Raw genomic sequence first — 14,812 nt, forward strand, 5'->3', positions numbered from 1 at the left:
AATGGATGGGTAGATGATAGATAGATGGATGGCATTGATGAATGAATGGATGGGTAGATGATAGATAGATGGATGGCATGGATGAATGAATGGATGGGTAGATGATAGATAGATGGATGGCATTGATGAATGAATGGATGGGTAGATGATAGATAGATGGATGGCATGGATGAATGAATGGATGGGTAGATGATAGATAGATGGATGGCATTGATGAATGAATGGATGAATGAATGGATGGGTAGCTGATAGATAGATGGATGGCATGGATGAATGAATGGATGGGTAGATGATAGATAGATGGATGGCATTGATGAATGAATGGATGGGTAGATGATAGATAGATGGATGGCATTGATTAATGAATGGATGGGTAGATGATAGATAGATGGAAGGCATTGATGAATGAATGGATGGGTAGATGATAGATAGATGGATGGCATTGATGAATGAATGGATGGGTAGATGATAGATAGATGGATGGCATTGATGAATGAATGGATGGGTAGATGATAGATATATGGATGGCATTGATGAATGAATGGATGGGTAGATGATAGATAGATGGATGGATGGGTAGATGATAGATGGATGGATGGGTAGATGATAGATAGATGGATGGATGGGTAGATGATAGATATATGGATGGATGGGTAGATGATATATGGATGGATGGGTAGATGATAGATAGCTGGATGGCATGGATGAATGAATGGATGAATGAATGGATGGGTAGATGATAGATAAATGGATGGCATGGAAGGATACGGGATGTAGCCCAGTGGTAAAGTGCTCACTTGATGCATGGTCAATCCAGTGTACATTGACTGGTATATCAAAGGTTGTGCTATGGGATCATACATATAAATGATTCCTTGCTACTAATGCAAAAAAATGTAGCAAGGTTTCCACTCTAAGACTGTATTGTGTATGTGTCAAAATTACCAAATGTTTGACATCCAATACCCGATAACAAAAACTAACTTGTTCCCAAGGCATGATGTCTGATTTGTTCCAGAGATTCACCCAGAGCAGATGGAGAAAAAATGAGATAGAAAATTTGTTGAATGATTTATAGCATCTACTAGTCTGTGTTCTCACTAATACTTAGTATAAAAGACAGAACAGGGGAATATAGCTCTTTAAGTATTTTGGAGTATTACATAGATCATAATAATATATGCACTTCTCTTATTTTTTTGGATCACATGGTATGTGATGTCTGTCAAGTGTTGATGTTTTGCAGGAAAACCTATTGTGCTCTATAGCTGCTGTATGTTGAGCTTAATCATTTCAAAAACTGGGTCTGACATGTACACAATACCCATATATGCCACCTTGTTGACAAAATCCTCTGATTTGCTTATTTTATTGGCAAAGTATAATTGAGACCTTCCAAGCTATTTGCTTTGCATCTTGGGAATGTTTTCTCTTGGACAAGAAGAGCCCTTTTCTATTGAAATCACTTCTGGTGACACTTGATCCGAGTTCAGATTCGTCACTCCATGCTAGACGTCTGCAAGCATTAGTTTTGTCAATATCACTGTTCAAGTTGCTCTTGGGCTATATGGACATATCCAGGAAATGGTGTGTGTGTCTTGCATTATAAATTCAAAATCGGTTCCTTCATGAGCAAATGCACACATGTATTTATAGTTGAGTTGAATGACCATTTGCAGAGCAAGCCTATAGTTGCCAAATATTTTAGTTTGAATGAAGATTTATTAAAGGAAAATGTTTTTGGTCAAATATAAAACATTTAATGAAGATTTATTAATATCATATTTGTCTTACCAATGACCAGTGTGTACTGATTTTGTGGGGAAAGGAAAATGAATAATAACATGACAAAACTATTCCACAACTCAAAATAATAAAATTGAAATATGGCTATTTTTAAGCCATATAGCATAATACACATTTAAAAATTAATGTTTTTATATCCTTTAAAAAGTCTTTTAAAAAAATACAGTCATAATTTTTATATTATTAAAAACCAGAAACACTAATAATTTATTTATTTGTTTCATACAAGAAAATCAAAGATGGTATAGACCCTTCAGCTTGATAAATTGTATTGACTATTTTACTCCAAAGTGTACACAGAAAATCAGTGTATGCCGGCCGGAGCCATGACAGTGGGATCAGTATTAAAAAGAAAGTAGATGAAATCAATGTTTACACTGCCTCTATGATTGGCTGACCTCTCTAGATTAAAAGTTATCCTTGAGCTGTGCCTTTTGATGTTTATTGAAAGCAAACTTGTGCATTTCATGATTTATGATGGTTTCCAGGCTGCCTATAACTTGCCCCCCCCCCCCCCCTCCCCCCCTCCCCCCCTCTGAACAGCCGATCAACTGGATTGTTGCCAGTGGGTCACCTTGAAGATCTTGCTTCACAGTCTTTGATTCCACCACAGCACTGAACATGATTAGGTGCTGGAGACTTTAGGTCAATATTCTGAAAGCCATCACAGCAATTATGTGTTCTTGTTGGGCTCCCTGTGTGTGGTGTGTGTTATTCCTTTCAATGCTGCTCACAGATTGCTTGCCAACTCCACACATCCATTGTGATGGCACTCTACTCCACATCAGATACATTCTGCAGCATTTATTGGTGCCACTGAAGCTTATTAATTAATTATGACTAGGTACTCCGCTTGTGGTTTTAGGGGACGGGATATAGCCCAGTGGTAAAGCACTCACCTGATGCATGGTCGTTTCGGGATTGATCCCCGTCAATGGGCTCATTGGGCTATTTCTCGTTACAGCTAGTGTACCACAGCTGGTATATCAAAGGCTTTGGTATGTGCTAGCCTGTCTGTGGGATGGTGCATATAAAAGATCCCTTGCTACTAATGGAAAAATGTAGCGGGTTTTGTCTCTGTGACTGTCAAAATGACCATATGTTTGACATCCAATAGCCAATGATTAATAAATCAATGTGCTCTAGTGGTGTCGTTAAACAAAACAAACCTTTTGTTTTTTCAGAAGTATAATTCGATATTTGTTTGGTAATTATTCTATTATAGAAGTATGTGTTTGACATGCATGTATGTATTAGATTATGATAGCTCCACTCCCATGGCTAGTGATATTCAATGTTGGGCTAGTAAATAACTACAACTGCCATGCCAGTGTCAGGCTAGTGAATTTTTTTGTTTCAGATATTGCAGTTACGTTTATTTTGTAAATATGAATATACTGACCAGACTCCAACCCTTAATGTTAGTGTTTTTAAGCTCTATCTCCCTCTTTAGGTGACATATCTGATTAACACTATTATTTAATAAAATTGTATTAACCTAAAGTAAAGTAGGACTAGTGAATTTTTAATCGTGACTAGTACATTTTTAAAATTACTGATTCCATGGCTAGTGGATTTAAAAAAGATTCTGGAAGACCTGATTATTATGAATTAATGTTTGGGATTTAAAAGTAAGGTGATTCTTAAATGACATGTTGCTCATAACTGAACTTCTGTTATACACTTACTGGTGATAAAGAGCAACATGAGTCAGTTACACATCCATCCATCCACCCACCCATCCATCCACCCATCCATCCATCCATCCATCCGTCCGTCCGTCCGTCCGTCCGTCTGTCCATCCATCATTCCATATATACATCCATCTATCCATCCATCCATCACTCCATCCATCCATTCATCCATCCATCCCTCCCTCCATCCATCCATCACTCCATACATATATCCATCTATCACTTCATCTATCATCCATCATTCCAACCAACCATTCATCGGTCATTCCATCTTACCATCAATCTATCAATCAATTCATCCATTGATCCATTCATCGATCCATCCAGATGTTCATTTTTCCATCAAGGTCATATAATAGGTGTGATATATTGCACCACGTGCACTTCTTATGTAGAAGGTGGTATCTAGAGCACTCACCTGAAGTGCTTAGTTCAAAGGATCCTTTCTTTGATTGTTTTCCCCCCATCCCCACCAGTACCACACAACTGGTATATCAAAAGCTGTGGCATGTGCTGTGCTGGCTGTGGTGCCTATCCATGTATTGAAGTGGCAGAAGTGGGTTTCTTCTCTAGTTACCTGTGTAGTTCTTAACCATATATCCAATACCATTTAACCATAGTTATAATATAATGAGTGCTTCATTAAATAAAACATTTCTTTCTTACTTTCTATCCATGTGTAACCATATAAGGTCAGCCATTGTTACCTTGAGTCCAGCTAGTATATCTTAAAGTTAAAAAATTATTCTGTGGTATAATTTTCACCCAAAACAATCATGTTTATCTCAAACTAGCAATATCAAAAAATTGTTGGTTTGGTCCCATGTAAAATCAAGGTACTGAAGTTTGAAAGCATATACATATATCATGTTCTCGATACAACAATACTTGCATTATATATACATGTAGCAACATGAACAAAGTGCAGGTACATGCGCAAAACTGAAACTTATATTCAGAAAATGAAGTTTCAATGTCTTTTTTTCTTTTGCTGTTGAGTCTTTATGTGAGAGGTTACACATTTATATACATGTATGTATTCAAATAAATGTAAATGTGTTTAATTTACCATGTGGTGTGTATATGTATTTAAATAAATGTAAAGGTGTTCAGTTTACCATGTGGTGTGTACATGTATTTTTACATAAATGTAAATGTGTCCAATGTACCATGTGGTGTTTTTTCAAAATAAAAGTTTTAATAGATATTTTTTGGTCCACGTTAAACAAACTTGTCTTTGTTAAAAATGAATTGACGATAGCACAGTGATGTACTATATGGATAACAGTGATGTACTATACAGATAACAATGATGTACTGTGTACAGAGGTGTAAAGATACAGGTAGATCCAGGTAGATTGTGATATAATACACATCCTGATACTTAATGGCACTCACCCTGGTTATCGGGCAGTGTGAAATTTGTACAGTGTATCAGTTTAACAAAATATAATGTGTTGTTTCTAGTCATCTTGATGTTTGTCATAACAGGCCTTTAGATAGAATCAAAGTCACAATGGTAAAGGGTGTGCCCAAAATAAGTATGCCCAAAAAGGTGCCCAAAATAACTATAAACAATTTCAGCTAAAAAAACTACTGAAATATTAAGCCTAAATTAATTAGATTGAAATAACTCAAAATGCATTTCTGAATATCTACAACCCTTCCAATCACTTCCATTTCATATCCTCAATTAATCAGATTAATATACATCCAACATATATATCATATGTTATAGGATAACATGTACCCAACATATATATCATATATGTTACAGGATAACATGCACCCAACATATATATCATATATGTTACAGGATAACATACACCCAATATTGACATAGTATAATGGATTGTGTATCACAATACGATACTATTGTGGTATTGTTCCACCACAAATTGTATACAACAATTTTTTCTGCTTGACCTAGACAGTTTCAAGGCTGGCATCAGTTTTAGCATCTTGTCAACCAAGAATAATTTGACTTGTCAGTAACTATCACTGATTTATCCTTCTGCAGGCCATATATAAATATATATTCTCTGAGTTTACCTATTGTGAACAGTTAACAAGTAACACTGTTTAATTCATAGTAATCATCTACATCTCTGTTTTACATATGTGTGATAAGACATGGTATTTTTAGTTTTATCGCTAGTATACAGAGTACCCTAGAGGGGAGAGAAATCACATAAAATTCATGAAAAAAGTATGTTACAGCACAGTTTGGAAATAATCACAAGCCTCTATATAACCCTGATTATACATGCATGACTGAATTTTGCAAAAGTCAGGTGTAACTAATATTTCCTTTCTTTGGTACTGTTAAAATAGTTATACAGGTGATATGTTAGTATTAATAGTATGTGGGTGTTGCTTTTGGTTACTTTTTAACTCTTGCAATACAATATGCAGGGGTATTAAAACATGTGTATGCATCTGTCTATCCGTGTATGCATCTGTCTATCCCTACATGCATCTGTCTGTCCGTCCTACCAATAGTGTTTCTGAAGCACCACTCCAAAACCTTCAAGATAACTTCATGAAGTATTGTACACATATCAATCTAGTGGTCTAGTAGTGTTTTATGCTATGGACTTTCCCTTTTCAATAGTTTTTCGGTTACCTTGGAAATAAATTGCCAGAATGACCAAATTCACTGTTTCCAAAATGGTTTGATAACTTCACAAAATGTATGCTTATCAAGCTAATGGTCTAGTAGTGCCTTGTTGCTGTAAGGAAGGAAGGAAGGAAATGTTTTATTTAACGACACACTCAACACATTTTATTTACGGTTATATGGCATCAGACATGGTTAAGTGCCACAGATATTGAGAGAGGAAACCCGCTGTCACCACTTCATGGTCTACTCTTTTTGATTAGCAGCAAGGGATCTTTTATATAGACAGGCTAACACATATTACGGCCTTTGATATACCAGTCATGGTGCACTACCTGGAGTGAGAAATAGCCCATTGAGGGAGATCAATCCCAAACCGACTGTGCATCAAGGGAGCGGTTTACCACTGGGCTACGTCTCAACCTTGCTGTAAGGAAGTTTTCATTTTTCAGTCGGTTGAGTGTTCACATTAGGTGCTTGTGTCGCAGGATCGAACCACATCAGTGGATCAATTCAACTGATTGAGTTTTTTCTTATTCCAACCAGTGCACCACAACTGGTCAAAGGCTGTGGTATTTGCTTTCCTGTCTGTAGGAAAGTGCATATAAACGATCCTCTGCTGCATTAGTATATATCAAAATTACTAATAGCCAATAATTAATAAATCAATGTGTTCTAGTGGTGTTGTTGAACAAAACAAACTTTAACTTTGTCTCTGTACCCTGTTAATTTTGAGCCTTGAAGATTTTTAACTAATTTTAATTTAAAAAAATGCTGTGAACAAAATAAAAGTGGGTTTTTTTCAACGACACTACTAGAGCACATTGATTTCTTAATCATCAGCAATTGGATGTCCAACATTTGGTAATTTTGACATATAGTCTTATAAACGAAACCGGCTACTTTTTTCCATTAGTAGCAAGGGATCTTTATATGCACCATCTCACAGACAGTATAGCACATACCACAGCCTTTGATATACCAGTCATAGTACACTGGCTAGAACAAGAAATAGCCTAATGGGCCCACCAATGGGGATCGATCCCAGACTGACTGTGCATCAAGCAAGCACTTTACCACTGGGCTATGTCCTGCCCCTTGTATGAAGAAACACGCAGTCATCAAAGATACTGTACGTCAGAGATACTGTACGTCAAAGATACAGTACGTCAAACATACTGTACTTCAAAGATACTGTACATCAAAGATACTTGTTTTGATCTGACATCACTTATGGTATGCCATCTTCTCTTGAAGTGACATGCTCTGGTATGGCAAACATTCTGAAATGGGTAAATCAAATTATTGGGGGAATATTGCCAATAAAAGCTGGGGTATTGCAAATTGCCCTGCTGATTTCACGTTGAAGGCTTTTAAATACCAGGCCACAAATAGTGTAAAAGCATTACCACCCAAGCATTAGTTGGTTGTTTGCTGTGAGCCCGATTAGAACACATTCAGATGCTTTTGTGCGTGAAATTTGTCATCGAGTGTTTGATCGACCATTTTTGAGTGAGGATAAATCAACTGTATATCTTGATGAAATTATATTGTGCTATGATTTTGTCGCTACGTTTTCATTAGTGAGCGGTACTTTTCCACTGTAAATTATTTTCATTGACAAGCAGATCAAATACAGAATGCATAAAAAGCTTTGAGCTCTTACTTTTGAAGAGTGTTTGCTATCAAAAGCTTTGAGCTCTTACTTTTGAAGAGTGTTTGCTATCAAAAGTGGGCAGTGCTGCAAGAATTCCATCTTTCTCTATAGCAATCTGAAATTATAAAGACGTTTTCCGAAGTACATGTAATTTAAGTAATGTGAAAATGAGATTGATTGGCAAAAGCTGCTTTTATGAGTCACGCTGCCTAGTTTTTAATGCTATTATATGATTTCATTGTACTTGCTCATGACCAGGAAAATAAGATATTGAGATATTACCGAGATCACACACGATGATCGAATGCCAATCAATATGTTTGTTGTCAATCATTGCAGTGCTTTTTTACCATTGTACAAAGACTCTTGTGTGCCGTAAATGGTGGACTGAGTGTGCTTAAGTGTGTATGATTAAAACTTTGACCCCATGTGCACTAAGAGGATAACTCGTATTATTTGTTGTGTCAGTCAGTAGAGAGCTGTTTTAAGATGATATTCTTCTGTGTTTCTGGGTAGAGGGGGATGAAGCCCAGCGATAAAGTGCTAACTTGATGCACAGGTGGTCTGTCAGTATGCACATTGGGTTATTTCTCGTTCCAGCCAATGCACCACGACTTGTACATCAAAGGCCTGTCTGTGAAATGGTGCATATAAAACATCCATAGCTATTAATGGAAAAATCTAGGCATGGGATTTTCAATCCAGATACTGACTCCAAACCCTGAGTGAGTGCTCCGCAAGGCTCAATGGGTAGGTGTAAACCACTTGCACCGACCAGTGATCCATAACTGGTTCAACAAAGGCCATGGTTTGTGCCATCCTGCCTGTGGGAAGCGCAAATAAAAGATCCCTTGCTGCGTGTCGTAAAAGAGTAGCCTATGTAGCGACAGCGGGTTTCCTCTAAAAACAGATTCAGAATGGCCATATGTTTGACGTCCAATAGCCGATGATAAGATAAAATATCAATGTGCTCTAGTGGTGTCATTAAATAAAACAAACTTCTTCTTCTTCTTATGCCGGTCTTCCTCTATAGACTTCAATATTCTTCTGTGTTTCTTGTGCCCGTCTTCCTCTATAGACTTCAAACTTATAGGTAATGAAGTTTGTGTCTCAGAATTGCTGAAGGCAATAACACTTGTATGTAATATGTTCTATTCCTAGACTAATAAGTTTGTACCCCAGACTGAAGTCACATCACTTGATTGGTGTAGATAAGAAATGAATTCCTGTATGTGTTACCCCCATGACAATTGACAGTTGTGTGGGATGTTAACATAACTGGATTAAGACATACATTCAGATTGAATAGTCTACAAGAGGGGAAAACTTTGTGCACATCAAGGAACACTTTATTCAGTATTGTGTGACGATTATCTACACAAAATTCAGACATCGCTGCACAATTCTTAAATGTTAAGTAGTAGTTGCTACTTAATTCTCACCAACTCATCATCAACTTGCTAAACAAAATTTTAAACACAAAATGTTCCCTGCATATAATCTTCACATTGTTCGCAATTCATACACTCTCATTATGGATGAATATTGCAGATACAAATAGATGTTCACAAAATTTACACATCATGAGCATGCCCTAAGGTGCATAATAGTAAAAAACAACAACATTACAATATTAATCCAGTTTACAGTAGTCGAAGACAAAGGACCAGCACACACACTTCTTCAGTTATTAACTTCAATGGCAAGGACTGAAATTGGCCTTATATAGATAAACAGACATTTGCCTAGCTCTGTTAACAATGGATTTTCCATACTGAAACCAGCCATGGTGTTACTTGGAAACAAATTCTTAATTAATTACCATAAATCCATGGAAGGTATGTTGTGGACTGCATCTTTTCATTGTACCATGTAGCCTATGCAACAGATCTCTATATTACCTCAAATAAACAATAAACAGGCTGTTACTTAATATGGTAGAATATACAGAGGATAATAAACAACAAGTTACCAGTTATTATCAAATACAAGCTTTAACGAGTGACAAATTAAAATTATTTCACAAGGGACATAAATTTAATAATGACTGGTACTGAGTTTATTATTTATTATCCCAGCAATTGTTTTCTCTAAAAGCCTTTATTTTTGACATTATTTTGAATATTTTTTTCATAAATCTATTCTTTTTTTCTTCTTCAGAAATTCAGCTGGATGTCAAAGAGTTTGTACAGAAAGACTAACCAGTGTCGAGAAAGACAACATATCTGATGAATCAACTGGCTTTTCACAGTTATCCAATCCTGCCAAATCCAAGTCTTTTGCCATGGAGAAATACCCAAAAGACAGACTTTGCAGCCTCACAGAGTGCTTGGAACCTTTCATATATACATAATTTGCAAGCATGAGGATCTCATGTGCATCAAGCATGGGCACATTAGTCTCATGTGCTAGAACTTCATGGATTTTTACCATCATCATAGCTCATGTCATCAGCATGTGCCTCGGTTTCAACTTAGATGGTTCTCCTGGTTCTTATGCAAAGTTTCCCATTTGGGATCCTTGTTCAAACGGGTCCATTAGTTTTGAATTTAAAACTGATCGTCCAAATGCTCTTTTGTTATATTTTGATAGTGGCCAAAGAAGTTTCTTGGAACTGAAGTTAGTTGGAGGAATTGCTCGACTTCGAATGAACTTTGGTAAAGGAACAATTAATCTTTCTGCCGGTCAGAGACTAGATGATTACCGGTGGCACAAGCTTGAGATTCTTCGAAAGAGTGAACACACAACGTTAATAGTGGACTCGATAGAAAACACTCGGACTTCGGTTGGGAAGGAGTTTGAGATAGACAGCCGTACCAACAGCAGTAGATTTTTATTTATAGGTGGCTTGAGTGAGGAGTATGATCGTGAGCTTTCAAAACTAGCATTACCTTCTGTTGTCTTTGAACCAAAGTTCCGAGGATCTGTACGCAATTTGTTTTATGGTAATTGTGGTAGTGTGCCAGAGAGACCCGAGATGCTGGATTCCCAAGGACTACTGTCCAGCGTGACTGACCTGTGTGAGAAGGGCAATCCCTGCATGAACAGTGGCTCCTGCCTCACCACGGACAATGGGATCATCTGTGAATGCTCCAGGACAGAATTCACAGGTGATCGATGTCAGATAGGTAAGTTTCAAATTATTTACAACTATTTCTAGTGCCGTTGCTTGCAGTCCTGACTGACTTATTTGGTTGAGTGACTGAAAAAAATTGTTGATAAATGAGATTTGTTTTTGCATCTATTTTTAATTTAATTTAATTAAATGGCTTTGTTGTTGTTTAGTGGTAACATACAGATATAGGCTTTTAACAAATCAATTGCAAATTTTCAATTTATTTGAATTCTTTTCATGCTTTTGTATTCAAATGAACTACCTGGTAAACAAGGTGTCTATGGAGACTATTGTAATCACTGATCATGTTGTCAGAACTTGTGCTCTTACTGTACACAATATCAAATGTATAAACAACCCCTGCAATTGCCCACAGCAATCAGCAATGCCATGGAGATTGCCATGGAGATTGCCATGGAGTTTTTCATTCTCCACGGCACTTTTTTGCTGTGGACTATTTTAAAATTAAATTCACTGCTTGTTTTTTTGCCGTGGACATTTTTTAATTGCAGGGGTTGTATAAATGTATATATACATGCAGGTAACTTGTAATTTTTCTGGGAATTAGTGGAATTCATCTTCAGCACAAGTCAAATGGTTGATTGGTTGACTGAGTGGATATTGAGAGAGAAGTTGGTGTACTGGCCTTACACCTCACTACTGAACCATTAAAACTTTTCTCCGGATGTTCTTCAGTTCTGATAATACATCTCCAGTATCTACCAGCCTTAAAGTGACAGACCCTTGTTTTTAAACAAAAAAAAGAAATGTTTTATTTAACGATGCACTCAACACATTTTGTTTGTGGTTATATGGCATCAAACATATGGTTAAGGACCACACAGATATTGAGAGAGGAAACCCGCTGTCGCCACTTCATGGGCTATTCTTTTCGATTAGCAGCAAGGGTTATTTTATATGCACCATCCCACAGACAGGGTAGCACATACCACAGCCTTTGATGTACCAGTCGTGGTGTACTGGCTGGAGCAAGAATTAGCCGAATGGGCCCACTGATGGAGATCGAACCCAAACCAACTGTGCATCAAGCGAGTGCTTTGTACTGGGCTACATCTCGCCCCTTGTTTTTAAACATGGCACATTTTTCATATTTTTAAAAACATGTGAGTTTCAGAGGTAACAGTTATGGAGTCGAGTTCTAGTCTTATTGTTAAGTGTATTTCCCTGTTTCAACATCACAGACTCTTGTTTTGCTCTGTTGTAACTATCAAAATATATTCAGGTTAGTAGATTAACTAAAATTAGTGTCCATTCTCACGTATTGAAAATAGGATCTGTGACTTAAAGTCTGATAACTTAACTTCTACACCACCAAGCCTTTTGTGGCAGCAACATGTTTCTTATTTCCTTCTTTGATCCATTTATATCACAAGTTTACCTCATCTCACTGTTTAATAGCTACTGATTATGTACAATTGTACATTTCTTTCTTTTCCAATTTTAAAGTGATTTTAACCTGTCTGCAATGTATATCTCGATTTTTTTTTTTTGAATTTACAAAACACATTTAAACATGAAAAAAAGAAGCTGCATGCCGATGAGTCACCTTGTTGCTCGGAGCTCGGCTTGATCAAATTAATTTCACAGTTCTCTGCAACAAAACTGAAATTTTATTTCTGCATTCAATAAAATAAGTAAAGCTTTCTTTAATCACAGATAAAGATCTTTATTCTGGCGGCATTCATCTCTGGTAGCCAGAATTTATCACATTTTAAGAAACTAAAACAAGAGACACAGAAGAGTTTTTTAATGCATGATGCTGAAATTTTAGATGGTAGATATTAGAAACTAAATTGCTTAAATTTGACCATACAGTATCATCATCATCACCAGGTATGATTTTATCTGGAATACAGCTCTTAAAACTTCATTATTATTTGATTTATGCTGGACTTAGACTGTCAACTGGCATGACAAAGTTGGCCAACTCAACGGGTGCTTTGTAATTTCCCCAACTGCCAAGTTACGATGGGTGCACTCAGATTAAGGTAGAAATCATACACAATGAATATAGGTTTGTAAGAGCAGTCAGACTAGAAACTGGACAGTTATAGAAGACGTGAGAGCAGAAAGTTGGCTAACTTTGTTGTGGCAGTTGGTAGTCTAAGCCTTGTATTACACTGCCTAAGTTACAGCTGATATTATTTATTAAAACATATTTTTATATTAAAAAATTCAGCTTTTTCAGTATAAATAAATAAGTTCACATGTATTTGACAGGTAACATTCATGAAATATTTTCTAGGTCTTGAAACATGTAATAAAACACAGCTATATTTTATACCCTCAAAGAGCTTTAAATATTTCAGTTTTATTTGTGACGCTTTATTTATCAGAAATATTTGAGAAATCATTCTTGCATGTAATTTCCTGTTTCTTGTTCACATTTATCAAATGATAGAGCTCACTTTTTCTCTAGAGTCTCGACAATTTTTTTCTGTACCATAGATGATTTAAGAAATTAAATTTTTCTGTGATGCCGATTCTCCAGAGATGTGAAGGGTGTTGCCGACCTCATCTGTAATGGCTGGAAAGTCAAGAATGTTGTCAAATATTTCTTTGTTACCTCAATCTTGGAAATCAATAGTAATCACCAGTAACAGGGGATTCTGTTTTTAGTTCTTTCTGGTCTCAAGGAACAGTTGTGTTTGGCGACATTCACATGTGATCAATACAAGCATTATGTGTGTAACTTCCTTTGTGTCTTCGTGTTCTTGCTTACTCCCACATGAGGCTCTTTCCAATGGCTTGCTGATGTTCTATGTCATTCACATGTGATCAATACAAGCATTATGTGTGTAACTTCCTTTGTGTCTTCGTGTTCTTGCTTACTCCCACATGAGGCTCTTTTCAATGGCTTGCTGATGTTGTATGTCATTTATGATGACAGTCTTCAAGTACTAGCAAGAAACATGCTTCTGTTTTCCTGTTTTAGTAGTTATGTGTAATCAGCTTCAGTGTGCTTCCACTAGGTCTTTGTTTGAGTTTTTATCAAAGCGTGATTGCTGATCATCTGTTATTAAATCTTTTTTTTCTATTTTTTTAAAGTCTATTGATCTGCTGTTTTCTTTTGCAGCACCACTGGAAAACACAATTATTGTATCCTGTTATTATCTAGGTTCATACAGCCAGTCATGACATGCTTCAAAGTATTTTGATATTAAATTTTCAGATCGGGAAACCTTTGAAAAAGTCTTGGTTTTACAATTTGAACATGATTATATTGTTTTTCATGACCTTATTTCTCTGGAAAATATATAAGAAAAAAAACACATTCTTGACAATTTAAAACACCCATAGGGCATTTTGCAATAGTTTTATTTTTAAAATATCAAGATTTGGTGTAATCCCAGAAAGTTGTCCTCTGGGGATCTTCTAAACAATTTTTGAAGATTTGGTAATTTTCTTTTTAATATTAATTTTGGGTACTTGAAAATGTAGAATATTGGTAAAGTGTGAATTGTTTGGGAGTTTTAAAATGAGGATTAAAATAAAAATATTTGAGTTGGGGTTTTTGGGGGGTTTTTTTAACATAATCATTTTAAATACTATTGTCACCATCACAGTCACTGTTGCCGCCGCTACTACTGCCACTGCAGCCATTGCAAAAGTAACAGTTACAATATATCTTGCTTTTTAAGCTCACTGAGGTAATCCAACTACACAAAACAACAACTGATTTACAACCCCAGGAATGATCCACTAGTTATTCATTATGTTTGTTGAATAATATTTATGGAAAGCGGAGCTTATCCGGTGTAAATGGTGAACAACATTTATTAATAACGGAATATTCTGATTGTATCAGTGACAAACATCCGATAGCTTGCAAATGCTTGACTGGTTCACATCACGAGTATGTATTATTCAAAGCAACCAGTATATCGCTCCCACCTGAC

General features: G+C 36.3%; 1 protein-coding gene across 4 annotated transcripts in view; it reads left to right on the forward strand.

Annotated features, from left to right (window-relative positions):
- LOC121371542 (neurexin-3a-like) overlaps window positions 1-14,812 on the forward strand; it is a 138,678-nt gene that overhangs the window by 31,631 nt on the left and 92,235 nt on the right. For all 4 annotated transcript variants that reach the window (XM_041497514.1, XM_041497515.1, XM_041497513.1 and 1 more), the window contains exon 2: window positions 9,938-10,905. In XM_041497514.1, the coding sequence (XP_041353448.1) occupies window positions 10,140-10,905 (766 nt within the window). In that variant the 5' untranslated portion in view covers window positions 9,938-10,139. The remainder of the gene's footprint in view (window positions 1-9,937; window positions 10,906-14,812) is intronic.

This window comes from Gigantopelta aegis, chromosome 4, assembly GCF_016097555.1.
Source record: "Gigantopelta aegis isolate Gae_Host chromosome 4, Gae_host_genome, whole genome shotgun sequence".
Lineage (NCBI taxonomy): Eukaryota > Metazoa > Mollusca > Gastropoda > Neomphalida > Peltospiridae > Gigantopelta > Gigantopelta aegis.